Source organism: Salvelinus alpinus, chromosome 4 (genome assembly GCF_045679555.1).
Source record: "Salvelinus alpinus chromosome 4, SLU_Salpinus.1, whole genome shotgun sequence".
Taxonomy (NCBI): Eukaryota; Metazoa; Chordata; class Actinopteri; order Salmoniformes; family Salmonidae; genus Salvelinus; species Salvelinus alpinus.
The window spans coordinates 97,667,311-97,695,096 of NC_092089.1; the positions used below are offsets into that span (position 1 = coordinate 97,667,311).

The 27,786-nt window shown below is 44.7% G+C and overlaps 1 protein-coding gene and 1 long non-coding RNA gene across 3 annotated transcripts in view; one reads left to right on the forward strand and one right to left on the reverse strand.

Annotated features, from left to right (window-relative positions):
- The window catches only part of LOC139574756 (glutamate receptor 3-like), a 328,769-nt gene extending 301,661 nt beyond the window's left edge, over positions 1-27,108 (reverse strand). The window contains exons 1-2 of one of the 2 annotated variants that reach the window (XM_071399624.1): positions 26,584-27,108; positions 25,730-25,888 (exon numbers count right to left, since the gene is read on the reverse strand). In XM_071399624.1, the coding sequence (XP_071255725.1) occupies positions 25,730-25,888; positions 26,584-26,662 (238 nt within the window). In that variant the 5' untranslated portion in view covers positions 26,663-27,108. The remainder of the gene's footprint in view (positions 1-25,729; positions 25,889-26,583) is intronic. The other variant, XM_071399622.1, reaches the window with a different exon arrangement.
- On the forward strand, positions 5,212-7,075 carry LOC139572535 (uncharacterized). Its single transcript, XR_011674455.1, has 3 exons — positions 5,212-5,466; positions 6,040-6,165; positions 6,275-7,075. It is a non-coding gene; the product is annotated as an uncharacterized lncRNA (long non-coding RNA).
- Positions 27,109-27,786: the final 678 nt, after the last annotated feature.

A 27,786-nucleotide genomic window follows, 5' to 3' on the forward strand; every position in this document is an offset into this window, starting at 1 on the left:
TCACTACTCTACCAGTACCAGTTGTTTAAACAACATACGTATCATCCTCACTACTCTACCAGTACCAGTTGTTTAAACTGACATATGTATCATCCTCACTACTCTACCAGTACCAGTTGTTTAAACTGACGTATGTATCATCCTCACTACTCTACCAGTACCAGTTGTTTAAACTGACGTACGTATCATCCTCACTACTCTACCAGTACCAGTTGTTTAAACAACGTACGTATCATCCTCACTACTCTACCAGTACCAGTTGTTTAAACTGACGTATGTATCATCCTCACTACTCTACCAGTACCAGTTGTTTAAACTGACATATGTATCATCCTCACTACTCTACCAGTACCAGTTGTTTAAACTGATGTATGTATCATCCTCACTACTCTACCAGTACCAGTTGTTTAAACTGACGTACGTATCATCCTCACTACTCTACCAGTACCAGTTGTTGAAACTGACGTATGGATCATCCTCACTACTCTACCAGTACCAGTTGTTTAAACTGATGTACGTATCATCCTCACTACTCTATCAGTACCAGTTGTTTAAACTGACGTATGTATCATCCTCACTACTCTACCAGTACCAGTTGTTTAAACTGACGTACGTATCATCCTCACTACTCTACCAGTACCAGTTGTTTAAACAACGTACGTATCATCCTCACTACTCTACCAGTACCAGTTGTTTAAACTGACGTATGTATCATCCTCACTACTCTACCAGTACCAGTTGTTTAAACAACGTACGTATCATCCTCACTACTCTACCAGTACCAGTTGTTTAAACTGACGTACGTATCATCCTCACTACTCTACCAGTACCAGTTGTTTAAACAACGTACGTATCATCCTCACTACTCTACCAGTACCAGTTGTTTAAACTGACATACGTATCATCCTCACTACTCTACCAGTACCAGTTGTTTAAACAACGTACGTATCATCCTCACTACTCTACCAGTACCAGTTGTTTAAACTGACGTATGTATCATCCTCACTACTCTACCAGTACCAGTTGTTTAAACTGATGTATGTATCATCCTCACTACTCTACCAGTACCAGTTGTTTAAACTGACGTACGTATCATCCTCACTACTCTACCAGTACCAGTTGTTTAAACTGACGTATGTATCATCCTCACTACTCTACCAGTACCAGTTGTTTAAACTGATGTACGTATCATCCTCACTACTCTATCAGTACCAGTTGTTTAAACTGACGTATGTATCATCCGCACTACTCTACCAGTACCAGTTGTTTAAACTGACGTACGTATCATCCTCACTACTCTACCAGTACCAGTTGTTTAAACTGTCGTATGTATCATCCTCACTACTCTACCAGTACCAGTTGTTTAAACTGACGTATGTATCATCCTCACTACTCTACCAGTACCAGTTGTTTAAACTGACGTATGTATCATCCTCACTACTCTACCAGTACCAGTTGTTTAAACTGACGTACGTATCATCCTCACTACTCTACCAGTACCAGTTGTTTAAACAACGTACGTATCATCCTCACTACTCTACCAGTACCAGTTGTTTAAACTGACTTATGTATCATCCTCACTACTCTACCAGTACCAGTTGTTTAAACTGATGTATGTATCATCCTCACTACTCTACCAGTACCAGTTGTTTAAACTGACGTACGTATCATCCTCACTACTCTACCAGTACCAGTTGTTTAAACTGACGTATGTATCATCCTCACTACTCTACCAGTACCAGTTGTTTAAACTGATGTACGTATCATCCTCACTACTCTATCAGTACCAGTTGTTTAAACTGACGTATGTATCATCCTCACTACTCTACCAGTACCAGTTGTTTAAACTGACGTACGTATCATCCTCACTACTCTACCAGTACCAGTTGTTTAAACTGTCGTATGTATCATCCTCACTACTCTACCAGTACCAGTTGTTTAAACTGACGTATGTATCATCCTCACTACTCTACCAGTACCAGTTGTTTAAACTGACGTACGTATCATCCTCACTACTCTACCAGTACCAGTTGTTTAAACTGACGTATGTATCATCCTCACTACTCTACCAGTACCAGTTGTTTAAACTGACGTATGTATCATCCTCACTACTCTACCAGTACCAGTTGTTTAAACTGATGTACGTATCATCCTCACTACTCTACCAGTACCAGTTGTTTAAACTGACATATGTATCATCCTCACTACTCTACCAGTACCAGTTGTTTAAACTGACGTATGTATCATCCTCACTACTCTACCAGTACCAGTTGTTTAAACTGACGTACGTATCATCCTCACTACTCTACCAGTACCAGTTGTTTAAACTGACGTATGTATCATCCTCACTACTCTACCAGTACCAGTTGTTTAAACTGACGTATGTATCATCCTCACTACTCTACCAGTACCAGTTGTTTAAACTGATGTACGTATCATCCTCACTACTCTACCAGTACCAGTTGTTTAAACTGTCGTACGTATCATCCTCACTACTCTACCAGTACCAGTTGTTTAAACAACGTATGTATCATCCCCACTACTCTACCAGTACCAGTTGTTTAAACTGACGTATGTATCATCCTCACTACTCTACCAGTACCAGTTGTTTAAACTGACGTACGTATCATCCTCACTACTCTACCAGTACCAGTTGTTTAAACAACGTATGTATCATCCTCACTACTCTACCAGTACCAGTTGTTTAAACAACGTACGTATCATCCTCACTACTCTACCAGTACCAGTTGTTTAAACTGATGTATGTATCATCCTCACTACTCTACCAGTACCAGTTGTTTAAACTGATGTATGTATCATCCTCACTACTCTACCAGTACCAGTTGTTTAAACTGACGTACGTATCATCCTCACTACTCTACCAGTACCAGTTGTTTAAACTGACGTATGTATCATCCTCACTACTCTACCAGTACCAGTTGTTTAAACAACGTACGTATCATCCTCACTACTCTACCAGTACCAGTTGTTTAAACTGATGTATGTATCATCCTCACTACTCTACCAGTACCAGTTGTTTAAACTGTCGTACGTATCATCCTCACTACTCTACCAGTACCGGTTGTTTAAACAACGTATGTATCATCCCCACTACTCTACCAGTACCAGTTGTTTAAACAACGTATGTATCATCCTCACTTACTCTACCAGTACCAGTTGTTTAAACTGACGTCCGTATCATCCTCACTACTCTACCAGTACCAGTTGTTTAAACAACGTATGTATCATCCTCACTACTCTACCAGTACCAGTTGTTTAAACTGACGTACGTATCATCCTCACTACTCTACCAGTACCAGTTGTTTAAACTGACGTATGTATCATCCTCACTACTCTACCAGTACCAGTTGTTTAAACTGACGTACGTATCATCCTCACTACTCTACCAGTACCAGTTGTTTAAACAACGTATGTATCATCCTCACTACTCTACCAGTACCAGTTGTTTAAACAACGTACGTATCATCCTCACTACTCTACCAGTACCAGTTGTTTAAACTGATGTATGTATCATCCTCACTACTCTACCAGTACCAGTTGTTTAAACTGATGTATGTATCATCCTCACTACTCTACCAGTACCAGTTGTTTAAACTGACGTACGTATCATCCTCACTACTCTACCAGTACCAGTTGTTTAAACAACGTATGTATCATCCTCACTACTCTACCAGTACCAGTTGTTTAAACAACGTACGTATCATCCTCACTACTCTACCAGTACCAGTTGTTTAAACTGATGTATGTATCATCCTCACTACTCTACCAGTACCAGTTGTTTAAACTGTCGTACGTATCATCCTCACTACTCTACCAGTACCAGTTGTTTAAACAACGTATGTATCATCCCCACTACTCTACCAGTACCAGTTGTTTAAACAACGTATGTATCATCCTCACTTACTCTACCAGTACCAGTTGTTTAAACTGACGTCCGTATCATCCTCACTACTCTACCAGTACCAGTTGTTTAAACAACGTATGTATCATCCTCACTACTCTACCAGTACCAGTTGTTTAAACTGACGTACGTATCATCCTCACTACTCTACCAGTACCAGTTGTTTAAACTGACGTATGTATCATCCTCACTACTCTACCAGTACCAGTTGTTTAAACTGACGTCCGTATCATCCTCACTACTCTACCAGTACCAGTTGTTTAAACAATGTACGTATCATCCTCACTACTCTACCAGTACCAGTTGTTTAAACTGACGTCCGTATCATCCTCAATACTCTACCAGTACCAGTTGTTTAAACTGACGTATGTATCATCCTCACTACTCTACCAGTACCAGTTGTTTAAACTGACGTATGTATCATCCTCACTACTCTACCAGTACCAGTTGTTTAAACTGACGTCCGTATCATCCTCAATACTCTACCAGTACCAGTTGTTTAAACTGACGTATGTATCATCCTCACTACTCTACCAGTACCAGTTGTTTAAACTGACGTACGTATCATCCTCACTACTCTACCAGTACCAGTTGTTTAAACTGACGTATGTATCATCCTCACTACTCTACCAGTACCAGTTGTTTAAACTGACGTACGTATCATCCTCACTACTCTACCAGTACCGGTTGTTTAAACTGACGTACGTATCATCCTCACTACTCTACCAGTACCAGTTGTTTAAAGAGGAATGGAAACACTTTAGGAAGTAAATCAAAGCAAAGTTGTGTTTTGCCACCATGCTGTGTTGTCATGTGTTGCTGCCTTGCTAAGGTGTTGTCTTAGGTCTCTCTTTATGTAGTGTTGTGATGTCCCTCTTGTGGTGATGTGTGTTTTGTCCTATATTTTTTTTAAATTATTTTTTATCCAAGCCACTTAAATAAAGGTTAAATAAAAGAGATGTATTCAATCCACTAATACTAAACATGTACATTTAACATAACAACATCTCTATATTTAGTATGTTGATCGTCGACAAGGTTTTTTGAGCCTCGATCAGCGCCATTTTGGATCGCCATAGTAACGACTGACGCCAGTGCGTGTTGTGTTTACACGCCGAGAGTGAATCGAAGAGAGTGAGTTTAGCTGTGCGCAACAACAAGTAGTAATTCAAACATGAAATGTATAGCACCAGGCTGTATGAATTGGCTCAACAACAAAACAAACTCAGTAAACTAGCATCGGCTGCTCAAGGACCCACAACTTTTGAAGAAGTGGCTCCATGTCCTGAAGGGCGTGCCAGCTGGCGCTAGCAGGATCTGCAGACAGCACTTCGCGATGAAGGGAACTTTCGATGCGGCAACCGGGAGTTTCCGAATGGAAAGGAGACATAGTCCTACGTTGAAGCCCTCTGCTTGGACCTGCATTTGAAATTTTGAGGGTAGGGGTTACCGACCGACTGACCGATCATCAACATCGCTGACTGGAGTCAAGCAAAAGCGACTGAACGGAGGAGGCAACGCGAGTCAATGCAATGGAGCCCGAGGTAACATTATCCGGTCATGACTGTTGTTGACTAGGCTAGCGTTAGACTCTGGACAACGTTGTTGCAACTCAAGTTGTAGATAACTAGCTAATTGCGTCTGAAGTGTTTTGTGTAACACCCCCCAGCAAATAACTTTAGCAAGCAACTCAACTGCAACTAAAATTGCTACAGTTTCTCCGTGTTCCCGTTATTAGGCAGTTACTGTAGCTAGCTTCCGCCTCAGATAGTTAAGTACTGTAATACATGTTTGTTTTTGTAATGTTTTGTTAGTTCCACTTCATTTAGTTAGACTGAAGTTGACATAGCTAAAGTTTGCTGAACAATAAGTGTGTGTGTGTGTGTGTGTGTGTGTGTGTGTGTGTCAAAGCATAACAGACAGTTAGCGTGTTCATGCCAGCAAATATATTTGGGTTTAGTTGTCTTAACAAAATGTTTTCATCCTGGAGGAGACTGTGCAGGAGGCGGAGGAGGTACATTCAAATCCATGTTATTTCTAAGGCTATTGTTTATTTCAAGTATCTGCAGTGATTCTTGAATATAACTATAGATGCCTTGATTGTTTTCTACCAACAGGAAAGGACAGTTAGTACAGCCTGCCAAACTGACCCCTGGGTGCCAGAGTGTTCCTGTGCTGCGTTGGAGAAGAGGTCCACAGGCACTATCACTAAAGAACTCGGGGCCCAGCTAGATTACCAATTTGTAAGTCGCTCTGGATAAGAGCGTCTGCTAAATGACTTAAGTGTAAATGTTAAATGTAATTACGATCACAACCATCAGTACAACCTAGTCCTGCTCCTATACACTACAGATGGAGCTGACGGAGAGTGAGATCAGTGAAGACCATAACTCACTGTATGAACCTGAGAGCTCAGAATCACAATCATCACAGTGCCAAGATATACTATCAATCACTTTGGGGGGAGCGGGCTGGTGTTCTGAAAATGGAGAAGGAGCAGGCCATTCAACAGCCAATTCAAAGATACGCCCATCCATAAAGGGAATCAGAGTGGAATTGCTTTTCCACTGATTTTTCTTTATTTTTTTACCCGTTTCAACGGATGTGCTACCTTATCCCAATCCTGCTGTATCGACTCTCTCAACCTATAAATGATCAGCTATGAAAAGCCAACTGACATTTGCTTCTGAGGTGTTGAACTGTTGCTCCCTCTATAACCACTGTGATTATTATTTTGATGTAAAACGGGCTTTTGTAAAATATATTTGATTGATTGTTTGTTGTGCTGGATGCTGTGTATTCACTAACTGTCTTAAGTGATGGGACATTTTTATAGTATCTTTAACATATTTCAGTTTGTATTTAATCTGCATTTCAACTTCTTAAAGTGCCAATCAGCAGTAGAAAGAATAGCAAAGAGCCTCCCTGCTCCTGTTTCGGTAAAAAGCTGAGGGATGGGGCTGGAGAAATGTAACCACTCTCAAATTCATAGACAGAGATATACTGTAGATGCGAAGAATGACTATCCATGATATCAAAAGTGTAATCTTGTTTCTATGGTCTGTTTCCACTACCATGTACCCAGTTCGCTTAGGATAAAGGCATCTGCTACATGGCATATATTATTAAAGTCTACTTTGACTCTGCCAACTAGCTGCCCAGTGTAGTAACCATTCCTTTCCAATAGATAGCATACTAAGCTAGTTGAAGTCACTACTCTAGCGACAGGGACATGGGATTAGTGCATGTTGAAAGTAGCTTTATCTTCAAAGCAAGTTTATCAGGTTACGCTTGAACCTGTTGTTATAGTGGAAAAGATAACTAATACTATTTTTACATAAGGCGCAGGTATATGGCCTATGTCAAACAATTACAGCAGTCTAGATTTACTAAATTAACTTTTTTTATTCAAACTCAAACCCTATGTTAATGCCTTATGGAAGAAATGATACACGCAGGGATGTGATGCCGTACACCTCGTCCAATTCTCCCTTGTGCCCATAGGGTTAACTGGCGATAAACACAATCATAAGAAAAGTTAGTCTGATACCGAAACTAAATCACAATCTATTTATAATGAGCACGCTCCATTATTGGTTAGAATGAGATTTCATGAATCATAATGCTGTCTGCGATTTCAACTCTAATCATATAATCAAAAGGTGAATGTGTTACCATCACGCCGAACAGCGCAGGTGGTAAACATCGTTATAGGAGACTGATTATATATATTGAGCACCTACCCACTACTGATATTAACCTTTAACAATTTATAATCAAGCAAAATCTCACAAATTATTTAAAACTGACATAGCGGCTGCTGACTGGTCGAGTAAACTCTTCTACCAGGAAGTCCCTCATAAGGATTAGTGACACGTCCAATATATACAGTCACCAGACAGACTGACAGGAACCTCTGACCTGGATGTAATACATCACCATCCAGACAGACTGACAGGAACCTCTGACCTGGATGTAATACATCACCATCCAGACAGACTGACAGGAACCTCTGACCTGGATGTAATACATCACCATCCAGACAGACTGACAGGAACCTCTGACCTGGATGTAATACATCACCATCCAGACAGACTGACAGGAACCTCTGACTGGATGTAATATGCAAACATCCAGACAGACTGACAGGAACCTCTGACCTGGATGTAATACATCACCATCCAGACAGACTGACAGGAACCTCTGACTGGATGTAATGCATCACCATCCAGACAGACTGACAGGAACCTCTGACCTGGATGTAATACATCACCATCCAGACAGACTGACAGGAACCTCTGACTGGATGTAATGCATCACCATCCAGACAGACTGACAGGAACCTCTGACCTGGATGTAATACATCACCATCCAGACAGACTGACAGGAACCTCTGACTGGATGTAATGCATCACCATCCAGACAGACTGACAGGAACCTCTGACCTGGATGTAATACATCACCATCCAGACAGACTGACAGGAACCTCTGACTGGATGTAATACATCACCATCCAGACAGACTGACAGGAACCTCTGACCTGGATGTAATACAGCCACCATCCAGACAGACTGACAGGAACCTCTGACCTGGATGTAATACAGCCACCATCCAGACAGACTGACAGGAACCTCTGCCCTGGATGTAATACATCACCATCCAGACAGACTGACAGGGACCTCTGACCTGGATGTAATACATCACCATCCAGACACACTGACAGGAACCTCTGACCTGGATGTTATACATCACCATCCAGACAGACTGACAGGAACCTCTGACCTGGATGTAATACATCACCATCCAGACAGACTGACAGGAACCTCTGACCTGGATGTAATACAGCCACCATCCAGACAGACTGACAGGAACCTCTGACCTGGATGTAATACATCACCATCCAGACACACTGACAGGAACCTCTGACCTGGATGTAATACAGCCACCATCCAGACAGACTGACAGGAACTTCTGACTGGATGTAATACATCACCATCCAGACAGACTGACAGGAACCTCTGACCTGGATGTAATACATCACCATCCAGACAGACTGACAGGAACCTCTGACCTGGATGTAATACATCACCATCCAGACAGACTGACAGGAACCTCTGACTGGATGTAATACATCACCATCCAGACAGACTGACAGGAACCTCTGACTGGATGTAATACATCACCATCCAGACACACTGACAGGAACCTCTGACCTGGATGTAATACATCACCATCCAGACAGACTGACACGAACCTCTGACTGGATGTAATACATCACCATCCAGACAGACTGACAGGAACCTCTGACCTGGATGTAATACATCACCATCCAGACAGACTGACAGGAACCTCTGACTGGATGTAATACATCACCATCCAGACAGACTGACAGGAACCTCTGACTGGATGTAATACAGCCACCATCCAGACAGACTGACAGGAACCTCTGACCTGGATGTAATACATCACCATCCAGACACACTGACAGGAACCTCTGACCTGGATGTAATACAGCCACCATCCAGACAGACTGACAGGAACTTCTGACTGGATGTAATACATCACCATCCAGACAGACTGACAGGAACTTCTGACTGGATGTAATACATCACCATCCAGACAGACTGACAGGAACCTCTGACCTGGATGTAATACATCACCATCCAGACAGACTGACAGGAACCTCTGACTGGATGTAATACATCACCATCCAGACAGACTGACAGGGACCTCTGACCTGGATGTAATACATCACCAGACAGACTGACAGGAACCTCTGACCTGGATGTAATACATCACCATCCAGACAGACTGACAGGAACCTCTGACCTGGATGTAATACATCACCAGACAGACTGACAGGAACCTCTGACCTGGATGTAATACATCACCATCCAGACAGACTGACAGGAACCTCTGACTGGATGTAATACATCACCATCCAGACAGACTGACAGGAACCTCTGACTGGATGTAATACAGCCACCATCCAGACAGACTGACAGGAACCTCTGACCTGGATGTAATACATCACCATCCAGACACACTGACAGGAACCTCTGACCTGGATGTAATACAGCCACCATCCAGACAGACTGACAGGAACTTCTGACTGGATGTAATACATCACCATCCAGACAGACTGACAGGAACCTCTGACTGGATGTAATACATCACCATCCAGACAGACTGACAGGAACCTCTGACCTGGATGTAATACAGCCACCATCCAGACAGACTGACAGGAACCTCTGACCTGGATGTAATACAGTCACCATCCAGACAGACTGACAGGAACCTCTGACCTGGATGTAATACAGCCACCATCCAGACAGACTGACAGGAACCTCTGACCTGGATGTAATACAGTCACCATCCAGACAGACTGACAGGAACCTCTGACCTGGATGTAATACATCACCATCCAGACAGACTGACAGGAACCTCTGACTGGATGTAATACATCACCATCCAGACAGACTGACAGGAACCTCTGACCTGGATGTAATACATCACCATCCAGACAGACTGACAGGAACCTCTGACTGGATGTAATACAGCCACAATCCAGACAGACTGACAGGAACCTCTGACCTGGATGTAATACATCACCATCCAGACAGACTGACAGGAACCTCTGACTGGATGTAATACATCACCATCCAGACAGACTGACAGGAACCTCTGACCTGGATGTAATACATCACCATCCAGACAGACTGACAGGAACCTCTGACTGGATGTAATACATCACCATCCAGACAGACTGACAGGAACCTCTGACCTGGATGTAATACAGCCACCATCCAGACAGACTGACAGGAACCTCTGACTGGATGTAATACATCACCATCCAGACAGACTGACAGGAACCTCTGACCTGGATGTAATACATCACCATCCAGACAGACTGACAGGAACCTCTGACTGGATGTAATACATCACCATCCAGACAGACTGACAGGAACCTCTGACCTGGATGTAATACATCACCATCCAGACAGACTGACAGGAACCTCTGACTGGATGTAATACATCACCATCCAGACAGACTGACAGGAACCTCTGACTGGATGTAATACATCACCATCCAGACAGACTGACAGGGACCTCTGACCTGGATGTAATACATCACCAGACAGACTGACAGGAACCTCTGACCTGGATGTAATACATCACCATCCAGACAGACTGACAGGAACCTCTGACCTGGATGTAATACATCACCATCCAGACAGACTGACAGGAACCTCTGACTGGATGTAATACATCACCATCCAGACACACTGACAGGATCCTCTGACCTGGATGTAATACATCACCATCCAGACAGACTGACAGGAACCTCTGACTGGATGTAATACATCACCATCCAGACAGACTGACAGGAACCTCTGACCTGGATGTAATACATCACCATCCAGACAGACTGACAGGAACCTCTGACTGGATGTAATACATCACCATCCAGACACACTGACAGGAACCTCTGACCTGGATGTAATACAGCCACCATCCAGACAGACTGACAGGAACCTCTGACTGGATGTAATACATCACCATCCAGACAGACTGACAGGAACCTCTGACTGGATGTAATACATCACCATCCAGACAGACTGACAGGAACCTCTGACTGGATGTAATACATCACCATCCAGACACACTGACAGGATCCTCTGACCTGGATGTAATACATCACCATCCAGACAGACTGACAGGAACCTCTGACTGGATGTAATACATCACCATCCAGACAGACTGACAGGAACCTCTGACCTGGATGTAATACATCACCATCCAGACAGACTGACAGGAACCTCTGACTGGATGTAATACATCACCATCCAGACAGACTGACAGGAACCTCTGACCTGGATGTAATACATCACCATCCAGACAGACTGACAGGAACCTCTGACTGGATGTAATACATCACCATCCAGACAGACTGACAGGAACCTCTGACCTGGATGTAATACATCACCATCCAGACAGACTGACAGGAACCTCTGACTGGATGTAATACATCACCATCCAGACACACTGACAGGAACCTCTGACCTGGATGTAATACAGCCACCATCCAGACAGACTGACAGGAACCTCTGACTGGATGTAATACATCACCATCCAGACAGACTGACAGGAACCTCTGACCTGGATGTAATACATCACCATCCAGACAGACTGACAGGAACCTCTGACCTGGATGTAATACATCACCATCCAGACAGACTGACAGGAACCTCTGACTGGATGTAATACATCACCATCCAGACAGACTGACAGGAACCTCTGACTGGATGTAATACAGCCACCATCCAGACAGACTGACAGGAACCTCTGACCTGGATGTAATACATCACCATCCAGACACACTGACAGGAACCTCTGACCTGGATGTAATACAGCCACCATCCAGACAGACTGACAGGAACTTCTGACTGGATGTAATACATCACCATCCAGACAGACTGACAGGAACCTCTGACTGGATGTAATACATCACCATCCAGACAGACTGACAGGAACCTCTGACCTGGATGTAATACATCACCATCCAGACAGACTGACAGGAACCTCTGACTGGATGTAATACATCACCATCCAGACAGACTGACAGGGACCTCTGACCTGGATGTAATACATCACCAGACAGACTGACAGGAACCTCTGACCTGGATGTAATACATCACCATCCAGACAGACTGACAGGAACCTCTGACCTGGATGTAATACATCACCAGACAGACTGACAGGAACCTCTGACCTGGATGTAATACATCACCATCCAGACAGACTGACAGGAACCTCTGACTGGATGTAATACATCACCATCCAGACAGACTGACAGGAACCTCTGACTGGATGTAATACAGCCACCATCCAGACAGACTGACAGGAACCTCTGACCTGGATGTAATACATCACCATCCAGACACACTGACAGGAACCTCTGACCTGGATGTAATACAGCCACCATCCAGACAGACTGACAGGAACTTCTGACTGGATGTAATACATCACCATCCAGACAGACTGACAGGAACCTCTGACTGGATGTAATACATCACCATCCAGACAGACTGACAGGAACCTCTGACCTGGATGTAATACAGCCACCATCCAGACAGACTGACAGGAACCTCTGACCTGGATGTAATACAGTCACCATCCAGACAGACTGACAGGAACCTCTGACCTGGATGTAATACAGCCACCATCCAGACAGACTGACAGGAACCTCTGACCTGGATGTAATACAGTCACCATCCAGACAGACTGACAGGAACCTCTGACCTGGATGTAATACATCACCATCCAGACAGACTGACAGGAACCTCTGACTGGATGTAATACATCACCATCCAGACAGACTGACAGGAACCTCTGACTGGATGTAATACATCACCATCCAGACAGACTGACAGGAACCTCTGACTGGATGTAATACAGCCACAATCCAGACAGACTGACAGGAACCTCTGACCTGGATGTAATACATCACCATCCAGACAGACTGACAGGAACCTCTGACTGGATGGAAGACATCACCATCCAGACAGACTGACAGGAACCTCTGACCTGGATGTAATACATCACCATCCAGACAGACTGACAGGAACCTCTGACTGGATGTAATACATCACCATCCAGACAGACTGACAGGAACCTCTGACCTGGATGTAATACAGCCACCATCCAGACAGACTGACAGGAACCTCTGACTGGATGTAATACATCACCATCCAGACAGACTGACAGGAACCTCTGACCTGGATGTAATACATCACCATCCAGACAGACTGACAGGAACCTCTGACTGGATGTAATACATCACCATCCAGACAGACTGACAGGAACCTCTGACCTGGATGTAATACATCACCATCCAGACAGACTGACAGGAACCTCTGACTGGATGTAATACATCACCATCCAGACAGACTGACAGGAACCTCTGACTGGATGTAATACATCACCATCCAGACAGACTGACAGGGACCTCTGACCTGGATGTAATACATCACCAGACAGACTGACAGGAACCTCTGACCTGGATGTAATACATCACCATCCAGACAGACTGACAGGAACCTCTGACCTGGATGTAATACATCACCATCCAGACAGACTGACAGGAACCTCTGACTGGATGTAATACATCACCATCCAGACACACTGACAGGATCCTCTGACCTGGATGTAATACATCACCATCCAGACAGACTGACAGGAACCTCTGACTGGATGTAATACATCACCATCCAGACAGACTGACAGGAACCTCTGACCTGGATGTAATACATCACCATCCAGACAGACTGACAGGAACCTCTGACTGGATGTAATACATCACCATCCAGACACACTGACAGGAACCTCTGACCTGGATGTAATACAGCCACCATCCAGACAGACTGACAGGAACCTCTGACTGGATGTAATACATCACCATCCAGACAGACTGACAGGAACCTCTGACTGGATGTAATACATCACCATCCAGACAGACTGACAGGAACCTCTGACTGGATGTAATACATCACCATCCAGACACACTGACAGGATCCTCTGACCTGGATGTAATACATCACCATCCAGACAGACTGACAGGAACCTCTGACTGGATGTAATACATCACCATCCAGACAGACTGACAGGAACCTCTGACCTGGATGTAATACATCACCATCCAGACAGACTGACAGGAACCTCTGACTGGATGTAATACATCACCATCCAGACAGACTGACAGGAACCTCTGACCTGGATGTAATACATCACCATCCAGACAGACTGACAGGAACCTCTGACTGGATGTAATACATCACCATCCAGACAGACTGACAGGAACCTCTGACCTGGATGTAATACATCACCATCCAGACAGACTGACAGGAACCTCTGACTGGATGTAATACATCACCATCCAGACACACTGACAGGAACCTCTGACCTGGATGTAATACAGCCACCATCCAGACAGACTGACAGGAACCTCTGACTGGATGTAATACATCACCATCCAGACAGACTGACAGGAACCTCTGACCTGGATGTAATACAGCCACCATCCAGACAGACTGACAGGAACCTCTGACTGGATGTAATACATCACCATCCAGACAGACTGACAGGAACCTCTGACCTGGATGTAATACATCACCATCCAGACAGACTGACAGGAACCTCTGACTGGATGTAATACATCACCATCCAGACAGACTGACAGGAACCTCTGACCTGGATGTAATACATCACCATCCAGACAGACTGACAGGAACCTCTGACCTGGATGTAATACATCACCATCCAGACAGACTGACAGGAACCTCTGACCTGGATGTAATACAGCCACCATCCAGACAGACTGACAGGAACCTCTGACCTGGATGTAATACATCACCATCCAGACAGACTGACAGGAACCTCTGACCTGGATGTAACACATCACCATCCAGACAGACTGACAGGAACCTCTGACTGGATGTAATACATCACCATCCAGACAGACTGACAGGAACCTCTGACCTGGATGTAATACATCACCATCCAGACAGACTGACAGGAACCTCTGACCTGGATGTAATACATCACCATCCAGACAGACTGACAGGAACCTCTGACCTGGATGTAATACAGCCACCATCCAGACAGACTGACAGGAACCTCTGACCTGGATGTAATACATCACCATCCAGACAGACTGACAGGAACCTCTGACTGGATGTAATACATCACCATCCAGACAGACTGACAGGAACCTCTGACCTGGATGTAATACAGCCACCATCCAGACAGACTGACAGGAACCTCTGACTTGGATGTAACACATCACCATCCAGACAGACTGACAGGAACCTCTGACCTGGATGTAATACATCACCATCCAGACAGACTGGCAGGAACCTCTGACCTGGATGTAATACATCACCATCCACTAGGATGTTGTGCTGTATCGCCACCGTCCCTCTACAACACACACACTCCTACTCTGCCGATATCTGGCAGCTACGCCGACCCCCTAGCTGAGGTGTTTATCTGTGTTGTTACTGCTACAAGAACAAACTCTTTGATCTGGGGCAACGATCGGCTCAAGCATGAACGGTTTTAGTATGTTTATTGGCTGCCTAACTAATATTATTTAATTATCTGTAATAAACTAATTCTCAGACTCTGAGCTACTCTGTAAATGTAACAATTCTTGGGAGTTCCAACATTTTCTCTCCTGTCAGTGGTGCAACAATGCCAATATGGCAATTTACAGTAACAGTTATCTAGCTAACAGTAGCTAACTTGCGGTGTTGCTGACAAACTAGTTTCTAGTTAGGTCATTGGCAAGCTAAATACATTGCCAGCCAGTTAACTTTATTAGCTAGTTAGCAGAAACTTAGCTTGGTAACTAACTAGCTACCTGGCTTACTGAACTTTAGGTCAACTATCTAACATTAGCTAGCAAGCTACCGGCTAACATACTAACATGCCTCACTGCCTTCGTCAGTGCTTTTATTTTGAAAACTCATGACCAAAGCCCATATCCACAAAGAGTAGGAGTGCTGATCTTGGATCAGGTCCTTACCTTACCTTTCCATTTAATTGTATTCATAATGATCTAAAAGGCCAACTGATCCTAGATCAGCACTCTGAGAGGCTTTTGTGACTACGGGCCCAGCACTGGTACAACTGTGGTACAAACAACATCAGTAGCATCAGAATGGCTCAACACACACACTGACTCTCAATTAAACAATATTCTTGTCACATTCAGAGAGAAAGATTTCCGGCACTGATGCGAAGTGACCATCTGAGGACTATTGTGCTCACAGTTGTGTGTGTGTGTGTGTGTGTGTGTGTGCGCACGCGTGCATGCCCGTGGGTGCGTGTGTGACTATCGTGCCGTAGCTCAGCAGGAGCTGTCTGCTATTTGCAGGCTCAGCTTGACAGGAGTCCCAGGATGCTACGTTAGCTAGCTACCCAAACAGAAAACAAGAGGCTCAGATCTAGTACAGTACATGCTGCTGGTCATGTTGACGGAGAATAACATGTCATTCCGCTGTTAGATAAAGAATGTGCTAGTCAGGTCCAACAACAGTTTGACAGCCTTCATGTTGAGAAGAAGACTGAGTCTACCTCCCAAATGGAACACGTCCCTTTATAGTGCACTACTTTTGATCAGGACCCAGGGCCAACAGTAGTGGTCAACAGTAGTGGTCAACAGTAGTGCACCACATAGGGAATATGGTCAACAGTAGTGCACTATATGGGGAATATTGTCAACAGTAGTACACTATATAGGGAATATGGTGGCATTTGGGGTTTCCTCTGAGCCTAGGCCAATATGTAGGACAGTGTGTTCTAGTCATACAGAAGAGGAGAGGCAGATTGAACCCCCAGCAGACGGCTTCATAAACTCATCAAAGAAACAGTTCCCACAACAAACTGGAATGGTTGTTGACGACTTCACACTGTTTTCAGTGCAGAGACAGACAGAGTACACGTTGCTTTTCCACACTTTCCTCAACATCATCAAAGGCTCGTACATTTCTCACACACAGCGTATAGACGCGATACACAAACGCACCCACATGCACACACACACACACACACACACACACACACACACACACACACACACACACACACACACACACACACACACACACACACACACACACACACACACACACACACACACACTCTTCATCAAGCTGCTGTAAGATGTGCATGGTGGTGGCGTTGTGTGTGAGTAAGAAAGCAGAAATGGGGCCGCAGCGGCTCCCTCAGGAGCCCGATCCTCTCTCTAAGCTAAGAAGAAGACTGTCTCTGCTCCTGCCTTCACGGTTTTAATTAGATTCTGATATCAAGCCCTCTTTCTCCCATGCTCCCTTGCTCCTTCAACACGCGTGAAATTACCAACGCCATTATCTCTTATTTATTTACTCATTTGCTTATTGTTTCTGTGTCCCTATCAACAGCGTGAAGGAGAGGGCGCAGGGCGTGTCCGTTAGTTAGGACGCCATGGCAGAGTAACAGCCCAGCCCACGCTTCTTTGGCTGGCTAACTGTGATATGGGGGCTGCTTTCTCTACTTCATCTCCCTCACCTCTCAGACCCACCTCTCCACCACCCCACCTCTCCACTGCAGAACTCAGTCCCAGCTCATTTGCCGGTGTGTGTTACTTTGAGGTGGGGGTTGGTGGGGGGTATGGATTTTTTTCCTTCACCCAAGTGAGGCGGTATGAGGTCTGTGTGCTAATGAGCTGACACTGCAGAGAGAGCTGAACTGGGGGAGACAGAGGAGAGGAGGGGAGGGGAGGGGAGGGGAGAGGAGAGGAGAGGAGAGGAGAGGAGAGGAGAGGAGAGGAGAGGAGAGGAGAGGAGAGGAGAGGAGAGGAGAGGAGAGGAGAGGAGAGGAGAGGAGAGGAGAGGAGGAGACCAGCGGGCCAGGCCAGACACATTGGGCTAATGTGGTTCCAATCACTGTAAGATGCTTTGAATAAACATGTCTGCTGAATGACTGGTAGACATTATGAAAGTATTATAGGGGTGGACAGAACCACAGAGGACCAGAGATGTCTGTTGACAAGGCTCTGCAGCAGAACACTACTATGATGTTGAGAGTAGGTCATCGTCTTTGCCCTATCCGGGCTCACCTTTTGATCTAGATACTGAGTCTACTGTGTCTACTTTTAGTGTACTGAGTCTACTGTGGGTGTACTGAGTCTACTGTGAATCTACTGTGAGTGTACTGTGAGTGTACTGAGTATACTGTGAGTGTACTGTGAGTGTACTGAGTCTACTGAGAGTCGACTGTGAATGTACCATATTCACTTTGTCTTGCTTGCCCTTCATTCTTTTTCCTTTCCTTTCTTCCCTATCCTCCCCTTTTCTTTCCCTTTCCTCTCTTTCCTTCTCTCGTTCCTTCTCCTCTCTTTCATTCTCTCGTTCCTTCTCATCTCTTTCCTTCTCCTCTATTTCCTTCTCTCGTTCCCTCTCCTCCCTTTCCATCTCCTCCTTTTCCCTCTCCCTCTCCATCTCCTCCCATACCTCTCCTCCCTTTGCCTTGTCATCGTTTTCCTTCATTACGCTTTCTTTACATTGCCTGTAATCAGATCTAAACGAGGCCACAGGGAACACAATATACAGCATCATAAAAGAATGCCATTCACATCGACCCCCGGCAACAACAAACAATGTCACAGAAGAGAGCAGCGCAGAGAGACGTTTGAACACAGTAGAGAGCAGAGCAGAGTACAATATGAACACAGTAGAGAGCAGAGTGCAGTTTGAACACAGTAGAGGAGAGAGAGTAGAGCAGAGACACAGTAGAGAGAGAGAGCTGAGCAGAGTGCAGATTGAACACAGCAGAGAGCAGAGCAGAGTGCAGTTAGAACACAGTTTAGCAAAGACAGCAGAGGAGAGAGCAGAGTGCAGTTTGAACACAGTAGAGAGCAGAGAGAGCAGAGCAGAGTGTAGATTGACCACAGTAGAGAACAGAGCAGAGTGCAGTTTGAACACAGTAGAGAGCAGAGCAGAGAGAAGTTTGAACATAGTAGAGAGGAGAGCAGTTTGAATGTATGACTGGATGAATAAGCCATTGGCCACATTGAGAGGAGCTACATGTAACCGCAGCATGTAGGGAGAAGCCTGTTATTGATGGAGTGGAGTCTATATTGATTGTAAAGCATTTCCGAGAAGGAGTGTTGGTCTAGGATCAGGTGTTTAGGTCCCTCTGTCCATGTAATCTTATTCATTATGATCTGAAAGGCAACTCCAACTCTTTTTAAATATGGAAATATCCAAATCCGAGCCGATACTCCTACCTAGATTAAAAACACGATGTTTTACGTCTGTTAAGGAGCATGCTGAAACCACCCACATGGAATCCATGGCACCATGGTTATTGTACATTTTGTTAATGTTTTCTTGTCTTTCCAAGGTCACACAGCCTCTCTCTCTCACTGTAAAGATACCGTGCCTTCCCTATCATATATCCGTGATCTTCTCCTCGGGATGTTGCCAAGGGAATTTCATTTGTATTCTTGTCCCAAATGGCACCCTATTCCCTTGATAGTGCACTACTTTAGACCAGAGCCCTATTCCCTTGATAGTGCACTACTTTAGACCAGAGCCCTATTCCCTTTATAGTATACTACTTTTGATGGGGCTCTGGTCTAAAGTAGTGCACTACAAAATGAATAAGGTGCTATTTGAGATGCACTTCTTGGTTTGTATTCGCTACAGAGATATTTACCTTAGTAATATCATGCAGCCTATACCAACAACGAACCATTCAGACTTCTCTACCTCAGGGTAGTGTACCAACAATGAACCATTCTGACTTCTCTACCTCAGGGTAGTGTACCAACAATGAACCATTCTGACTTCTCTACCTCAGGGTAGTGTACCAACAGTGAACCATTCAGACTTCTCTACCTCAGGGTAGTGTACCAACAGTGAACCATTCAGACTTCTCTACCTCAGGGTAGTGTACCAACAATGAACCATTCAGACTTCTCTACCTCAGGGTAGTGTACCAACAATGAACCATTCTGACTTCTCTACCTCAGGGTAGTGTATCAACAATGAACCATTCAGACTTCTCTACCTCAGGGTAGTGTACCAACAATGAACCATTCAGACTTCTCTACCTCAGGGTAGTGTACCAACAGTGAACCATTCAGACTTCTCTACCTCAGGGTAGTGTACCAACAATGAACCATTCAGACTTCTCTACCTCAGGGTAGTGTACCAACAGTGAACCATTCAGACTCCTCTACCTCAGGGTAGTGTACCAACAATGAACCATTCAGACTTCTCTACCTCAGGGTAGTGTACCAACAATGAACCATTCAGACTTCTCTACCTCAGGGTAGTGTACCAACAATGAACCATTCAGACTTCTCTACCTCAGGGTAGTGTACCAACAATGAACCATTCAGACTTCTCTACCTCAGGGTAGTGTACCAACAATGAACCATTCTGACTTCTCTACCTCAGGGTAGTGTACCAACAATGAACCATTCAGACTTCTCTACCTCAGGGTAGTGTACCAACAATGAACCATTCTGACTTCTCTACCTCAGGGTAGTGTACCAACAACGAACCATTCAGACTTCTCTACCTCAGGGTAGTGTACCAACAGTGAACCATTCAGACTTCTCTACCTCAGGGTAGTGTACCAACAGTGAACCATTCAGACTTCTCTACCTCAGGGTAGTGTACCAACAGTGAACCATTCAGACTTCTCTACCTCAGGGTAGTGTACCAACAGTGAACCATTCAGACTTCTCTACCTCAGGGTAGTGTACCAACAATGAACCATTCTGACTTCTCTACCTCAGGGTAGTGTACCAACAATGAACCATTCAGACTCCTCTACCTCAGGGTAGTGTACCAACAGTGAACCATTCAGACTCCTCTACCTCAGGGTAGTGTACCAACAATGAACCATTCAGACTTCTCTACCTCAGGGTAGTGTACCAACAATGAACCATTCAGACTTCTCTACCTCAGGGTAGTGTACCAACAATGAACCATTCAGACTTCTCTACCTCAGGGTAGTGTACCAACAATGAACCATTCAGACTTCTCTACCTCAGGGTAGTGTACCAACAACGAACCATTCTGACTTCTCTACCTCAGGGTAGTGTATCAACAGTGAACCATTGAGACATCTCTATCTTGATTGGTCGATCTCCAAGGCATTCCTAGTCGATCACCAAACATTTATGTCAAGGCAAGGGTAAAGCCTTGCCTTGACATTTTTTTCCCGCTTTGCGCTGTTGGCGGTAGTTGCACTTGATTCAGCAGTCCTAGTGCCGGGAAGGCAAAGTGTTCCCATTTTTAACCATTTCACGTGTCTGAAGGTAGAACTCCGCCTACCCAGCAGACCCAGAGAGCAAATCAAGTGCACCTATAGGTCTACCGCTGGCCAATCAGACAGCTCAGATCACCGTGTCTGCACAGTTTCCTTGAGCTGTAAAAAGAAACCTTGAACGCACAGCGAAGGTGATACTGTGGGATTTCAAGACTTTTAAAACCATGACTAGAGAGAGACAACGAATAAAGCAATGAACGGTTGGTTTTATGCGTAAGTTCCTGTTTGAGTTGTTATTCAGCGTTGTCAACACTTTGTTCAACATTTTCATAAGCCATAAAATGTGCGTTCTTCCTACTTCCACTCACGCTACAACCAGCACTGCAGCTGTAATGAATGACTACAACCAGCACTGCAGCTGTAATGAATGACTACAACCAGCACTGCAGCTGTAATGAATGACTACAACCAGCACTGCAGCAGTAATGAAGGACTACAACCAGCACTGCAGCTGTAAGGAAAGACTACAACCAGCACTGCAGCTGTAATGAAGGACTACAACCAGCACTGCAGCTGTAATGAAGGACTACAACCAGCACTGCAGCTGTAATGAATGACTACAACCAGCACTGCAGCTGTAATGAAGGACTACAACCAGCACTGCAGCTGTAATGAAGGACTACAACCAGCACTGCATCTGTAATGAAGGACTACAGCCAGCACTGCAGCTGTAATGAAGGACTACAACCAGCACTGCAGCTGTAATGAAGGACTACAACCAGCACTGCAGCTGTAATGAAGGACTACAACCAGCACTGCAGCTGTAATGAAGGACTACAACCAGCACTGCAGATGTAATGAAGGACTACAACCAGCACTGCAGCTGTAATGAAGGACTACAACCAGCACTGCAGCTGTAATGAATGACTACAACCAGCACTGCAGCTGTAATGAAGGACTACAACCAGCACTGCAGCTGTAATGAAGGACTACAACCAGCACTGCATCTGTAATGAAGGACTACAGCCAGCACTGCAGCTGTAATGAAGGACTACAACCAGCACTGCAGCTGTAATGAAGGACTACAACCAGCACTGCAGCTGTAATGAAGGACTACAACCAGCACTGCAGCAGTAATGAATGACTACAACCAGCACTGCAGCTGTAATGAAGGACTACAACCAGCACTGCAGCTGTAATGAATGACTACAACCAGCACTGCAGCTGTAATGAAGGACTACAACCAGCACTGCAGCTGTAATGAAGGACTACAGCCAGCACTGCAGCTGTAATGAATGACTACAACCAGCACTGCAGCTGTAATGAAGGACTACAACCAGCACTGCAGCTGTAATGAAGGACTACAGCCAGCACTGCAGCTGTAATGAAGGACTACAGCCAGCACTGCAGCTGTAATGAAGGACTACAGCCAGCACTGCAGCTGTAATGAAGGACTACAACCAGCACTGCAGCTGTAATGAAGGACTACAGCCAGCACTGCAGCTGTAATGAATGACTACAACCAGCACTGCAGCTGTAATGAATGACTACAACAAGCACTGCAGCAGTAATGAAGGACTACAACCAGCACTGCAGCTGTAATGAAGGACTACAACCAGCACTGCAGCTGTAATGAAGGACTACAGCCAGCACTGCAGCTGTAATGAATGACTACAACCAGCACTGCAGCTGTAATGAATGACTACAACAAGCACTGCAGCAGTAATGAAGGACTACAACCAGCACTGCAGCTGTAATGAATGACTACAACCAGCACTGCAGCTGTAATGAATGACTACAACAAGCACTGCAGCAGTAATGAAGGACTACAACCAGCACTGCAGCTGTAATGAAGGACTACAACCAGCACTGCAGATGTAATGAAGGACTACAGCCAGCACTGCAGCTGTAATGAAGGACTACAACCAGCACTGCAGCTGTAATGAAGGACTACAACCAGCACTGCAGCTGTAATGAAGGACTACAACCAGCACTGCAGCTGTAATGAAGGACTACAACCAGCACTGCAGCTGTAATGAAGGACTACAACCAGCACTGCAGCTGTAATGAAGGACTACAACCAGCACTGCAGCTGTAATGAAGGACTACAACCAGCACTGCAGCTGTAATGAATGACTACAACCAGCACTGCAGCTGTAATGAATGACTACAACCAGCACTGCAGCTGTAATGAAGGACTACAACCAGCACTGCAGCTGTAATGAATGACTACAACCAGCACTGCAGCTGTAATGAATGACTACAACCAGCACTGCAGCTGTAATGAAGGACTACAACCAGCACTGCAGCTGTAATGAAGGACTACAACCAGCACTGCAGCTGTAATGAAGGACTACAACCAGCACTGCAGCTGTAATGAAGGACTACAACCAGCACTGCAGCTGTAATGAAGGACTACAGCCAGCACTGCAGCTGTAATGAAGGACTACAGCCAGCACTGCAGCTGTAATGAAGGACTACAACCAGCACTGCAGCTGTAATGAAGGACTACAGCCAGCACTGCAGCTGTAATGAAGGACTACAGCCAGCACTGCAGCTGTAATGAAGGACTACAGCCAGCACTGCAGCTGTAATGAAGGACTACAACCAGCACTGCAGCTGTAATGAAGGACTACAACCAGCACTGCAGCTGTAATGAAGGACTACAACCAGCACTGCAGCTGTAATGAAGGACTACAGCCAGCACTGCAGCTGTAATGAAGGACTACAGCCAGCACTGCAGCTGTAATGAAGGACTACAGCCAGCACTGCAGCTGTAATGAAGGACTACAGCCAGCACTGCAGCTGTAATGAAGGACTACAACCAGCACTGCAGCTGTAATGAAGGACTACAACCAGCACTGCAGCTGTAATGAAGGACTACAACCAGCACTGCAGCTGTAATGAAGGACTACAGCCAGCACTGCAGCTGTAATGAAGGACTACAACCAGCACTGCAGCTGTAATGAAGGACTACAGCACAGTGTTTCCATAAACTGGCGCTGCTATTATTAGCAGCTTGTGTCTTTTTTAGTAGAGAGGAATATTTCACTTTCCGTGGTCATAGGAGTAACAACATGAATTGTTGCATGAGGCAGAAATAATGCAATGCGACTTGAGTTTCGCCATCAGCTGGAAGACTGTGTCCCCTTTTTCTCAGCGGAGGGACGTTGAGTTGGGTGAGAGTCAGCCTCACCACTGCTCCTCCCCTCAGACTGACCATCAGATGCAGGCCATCAGTCCAGTAAAAAAAAGCTAATGATTATGCTCACTCAGCTGTGCCTCACAAGTAATACAACACATGATCTATTACCAGTGGGGTCTGAGAACAACATTGGCAGGGCAATATAAGCATTGCCCAAAAAATAAATAATAATAAATAACAATGATAAATCAAATAAAGCTTAGCCAATATGCAGTGATAATATATTGGGTCTATAGCCTACTGCAAAAACATAATTGTTACAGAATTGTTTATAATTGGTTAATGCTGCATAGGCTTAGTCATGTCCGACTCACAAAGTGATCTTGACTTAGAAAAGGTTGGTTACCATTGGTGTGACGTAACAATAGTGAACCATTGGTGTGACGTAACAATAGTGAACCATTGGTGTGACGTAACAATAGTGAACCATTGAGACATCTCAAAAGGCACTCTGGCACCCCATCCTCTGTACCCTGGTCTTATCTACAGTAGGCCTACCAAGCAAAGGCATTTTCATACCATGTATTCACTATGTTATTATGAATGCCGTGTGTGTGTGTGTGTGTGTGTGTGTGTGTGTGTGTGTGTGTGTGTGTGTGTGTGTGTGTGTGTGTGTGTGTGTGTGTGTGTGTGTGTGTGTGTGTGTGTGTGTGTGTGTGTGTGTGTGTGTGTGTGTGTGTGTGTGTGTGTGTGTGTGTGTGTGTGTGTGTTCAATCTGAATTCTGGACATATTCAGAGCAGAGGGAGATTTTAATTGAAAACAGCTCTGTACTTACATGCATGGGTGACTGAGAAGCTGTTGGACGACTCGAGGTTGTCTACGTTGTAATTGAGATGAAAGGGTTTCTCCGTAGTGTTCTGGTTGGTGTTGTAGAGCTGAACAGCGAACCTAAACGCACTGTGCTCCTGCACAGTGGACCGCATGAACAGCCCACCTAGAAGACATACAGACACATCATCAACTTCGGCTACCATTTCCCGTCATCATTATTTACACACATTTTACATCCAACTCTGTCTGCCTCATATTTTTTTAGACGCCGGAGGGAACCACCACTGGCCCTTGCAAAACCAACCCACGGACGGTAGGTAGTGTAGCCCACCTACTGCCTGTCGAGCAAAACTTGAGGAAGACATCGACTTCAGTGGCACTTGACTTGTATGTAGCTTACATAACAATTGTTAAACTGCAGGGATCTCCGTTATTCTGTTTATACACGACTCTCAAGTGTTAAACCAAACACCACGGATCATGTAGGCAGGATCGTGCGTCAAACTAATTAGGACAAATAAATCACACATAATCCTTCTTTACTCCTCATCATTCTGTCTACAGAAACGTGTTATTGCGGAATTGCTCCCTACAATTTTCACCCTTATGAAGTTGCAACATTTTCCCGTGAACCATTCAATGAGGTAATTTCTTTCAAGCATTTTTCTAACGTTGTATTTCTTAAAATCTGTAATCAAAGCGGCGGAGCAAGTTCAATATTTAATACTTCAAGCAAAGCAACCGACTTAACACCCGATAAAGGTCATACTCCGAAGAACCGGCATTATCCATACATTTACCGGCGAAAAGCCAAAAAGATTCTAAAATTATGTTATAATTATTTTACGAACCACTTACCTATATTAATCTGATTGGGAAATCCCGCGAGTGATCTGCCCGAAAGCCACAATAAAAATAGAACCAGGTTTTGTGCCATTTTCGCAATTTCTCCAACCCGTCTATGTTCTCAACTCCTTAAAAGGGTCTGCCTAAGCAAATTCATAAGCAACCCCGAAGATGCTGAAAATCCTCCAGATTTATGATGGTCGCTCACAGTGCACCAATTGGGTTCATTAAGGTGCAGCACAGGGCTGCGGAGCAATTTTCTGCAACTGTGAGAGGAGAGTGTGTGAGAGAGAGAGAGAGGCTGGGACTTATTCGTCCCAAAGATGGTGGATGAGAAACTAGCTGATCTGATTAAGAAAACAAGCTCCTCCGATTGGACCAGCGGCGATTTTGATTAAATGTGTTTTTGATTTAAAGCTTCCCTCGTTCTGTGTGCACCGGACTCCGTTACCGGATAACACTAGCCCAGCTCAGCTCCACTAGTAGGACTGACTGCAAGACACAAGTGCCACGCTCGTCCACATTACTGTATCCGCGCGCAATCAATAGGAGAAAGCACGGCAATCTCAGGCGGCCAATGCCTTTCAATTGGCTACAGTAGCTAACCGCTTACAGCTGGTGCAGCTGCCGCTTCAAGGATATGATGAGGGGAAGTTGGCGTTAGTGAGCGCGGATAGGGTAAAGGCAAAACAAAGAACACAAGTGGATTCATAATTAGAAGCTATTCAAAACAACCCGGAATAAACTATACAATAAACTGGTATTCGTGAATGTGTTGTCATACTGCTATGAACAGAAGTAACTCACAATTATTGTTAAACACCTATATAGACTATCATGTTTAAAAACCTATAGACTATCTTTGATTTCCTAATTATTTTAATAGCGTGGGCAAGCCCTATCATAATGAAAAGCACTATTCAAGTATGTCTGTGTCCGCCTCGCTCTCCTTTCAGAACCCGGATAGAGAGCGCAGCATGAGACGTTGTCCATGGTGCTGAAGGGACTGGTCCTCGGGAACGAGAGAAACAGGCTACAGAAATGGTGTAGATTATGCCTTATAGCCTAAACATTAATATGTAGATCTCTCTATATGTTACTGGTCGTTTTTTAAAATTACATTTTTATAATTATTATTATTGCCATAATGACTGTCCCTTTCTTTCACCCATGAAGCATGCTTGAGATACACGACTGAGACTCACAAATGCCATT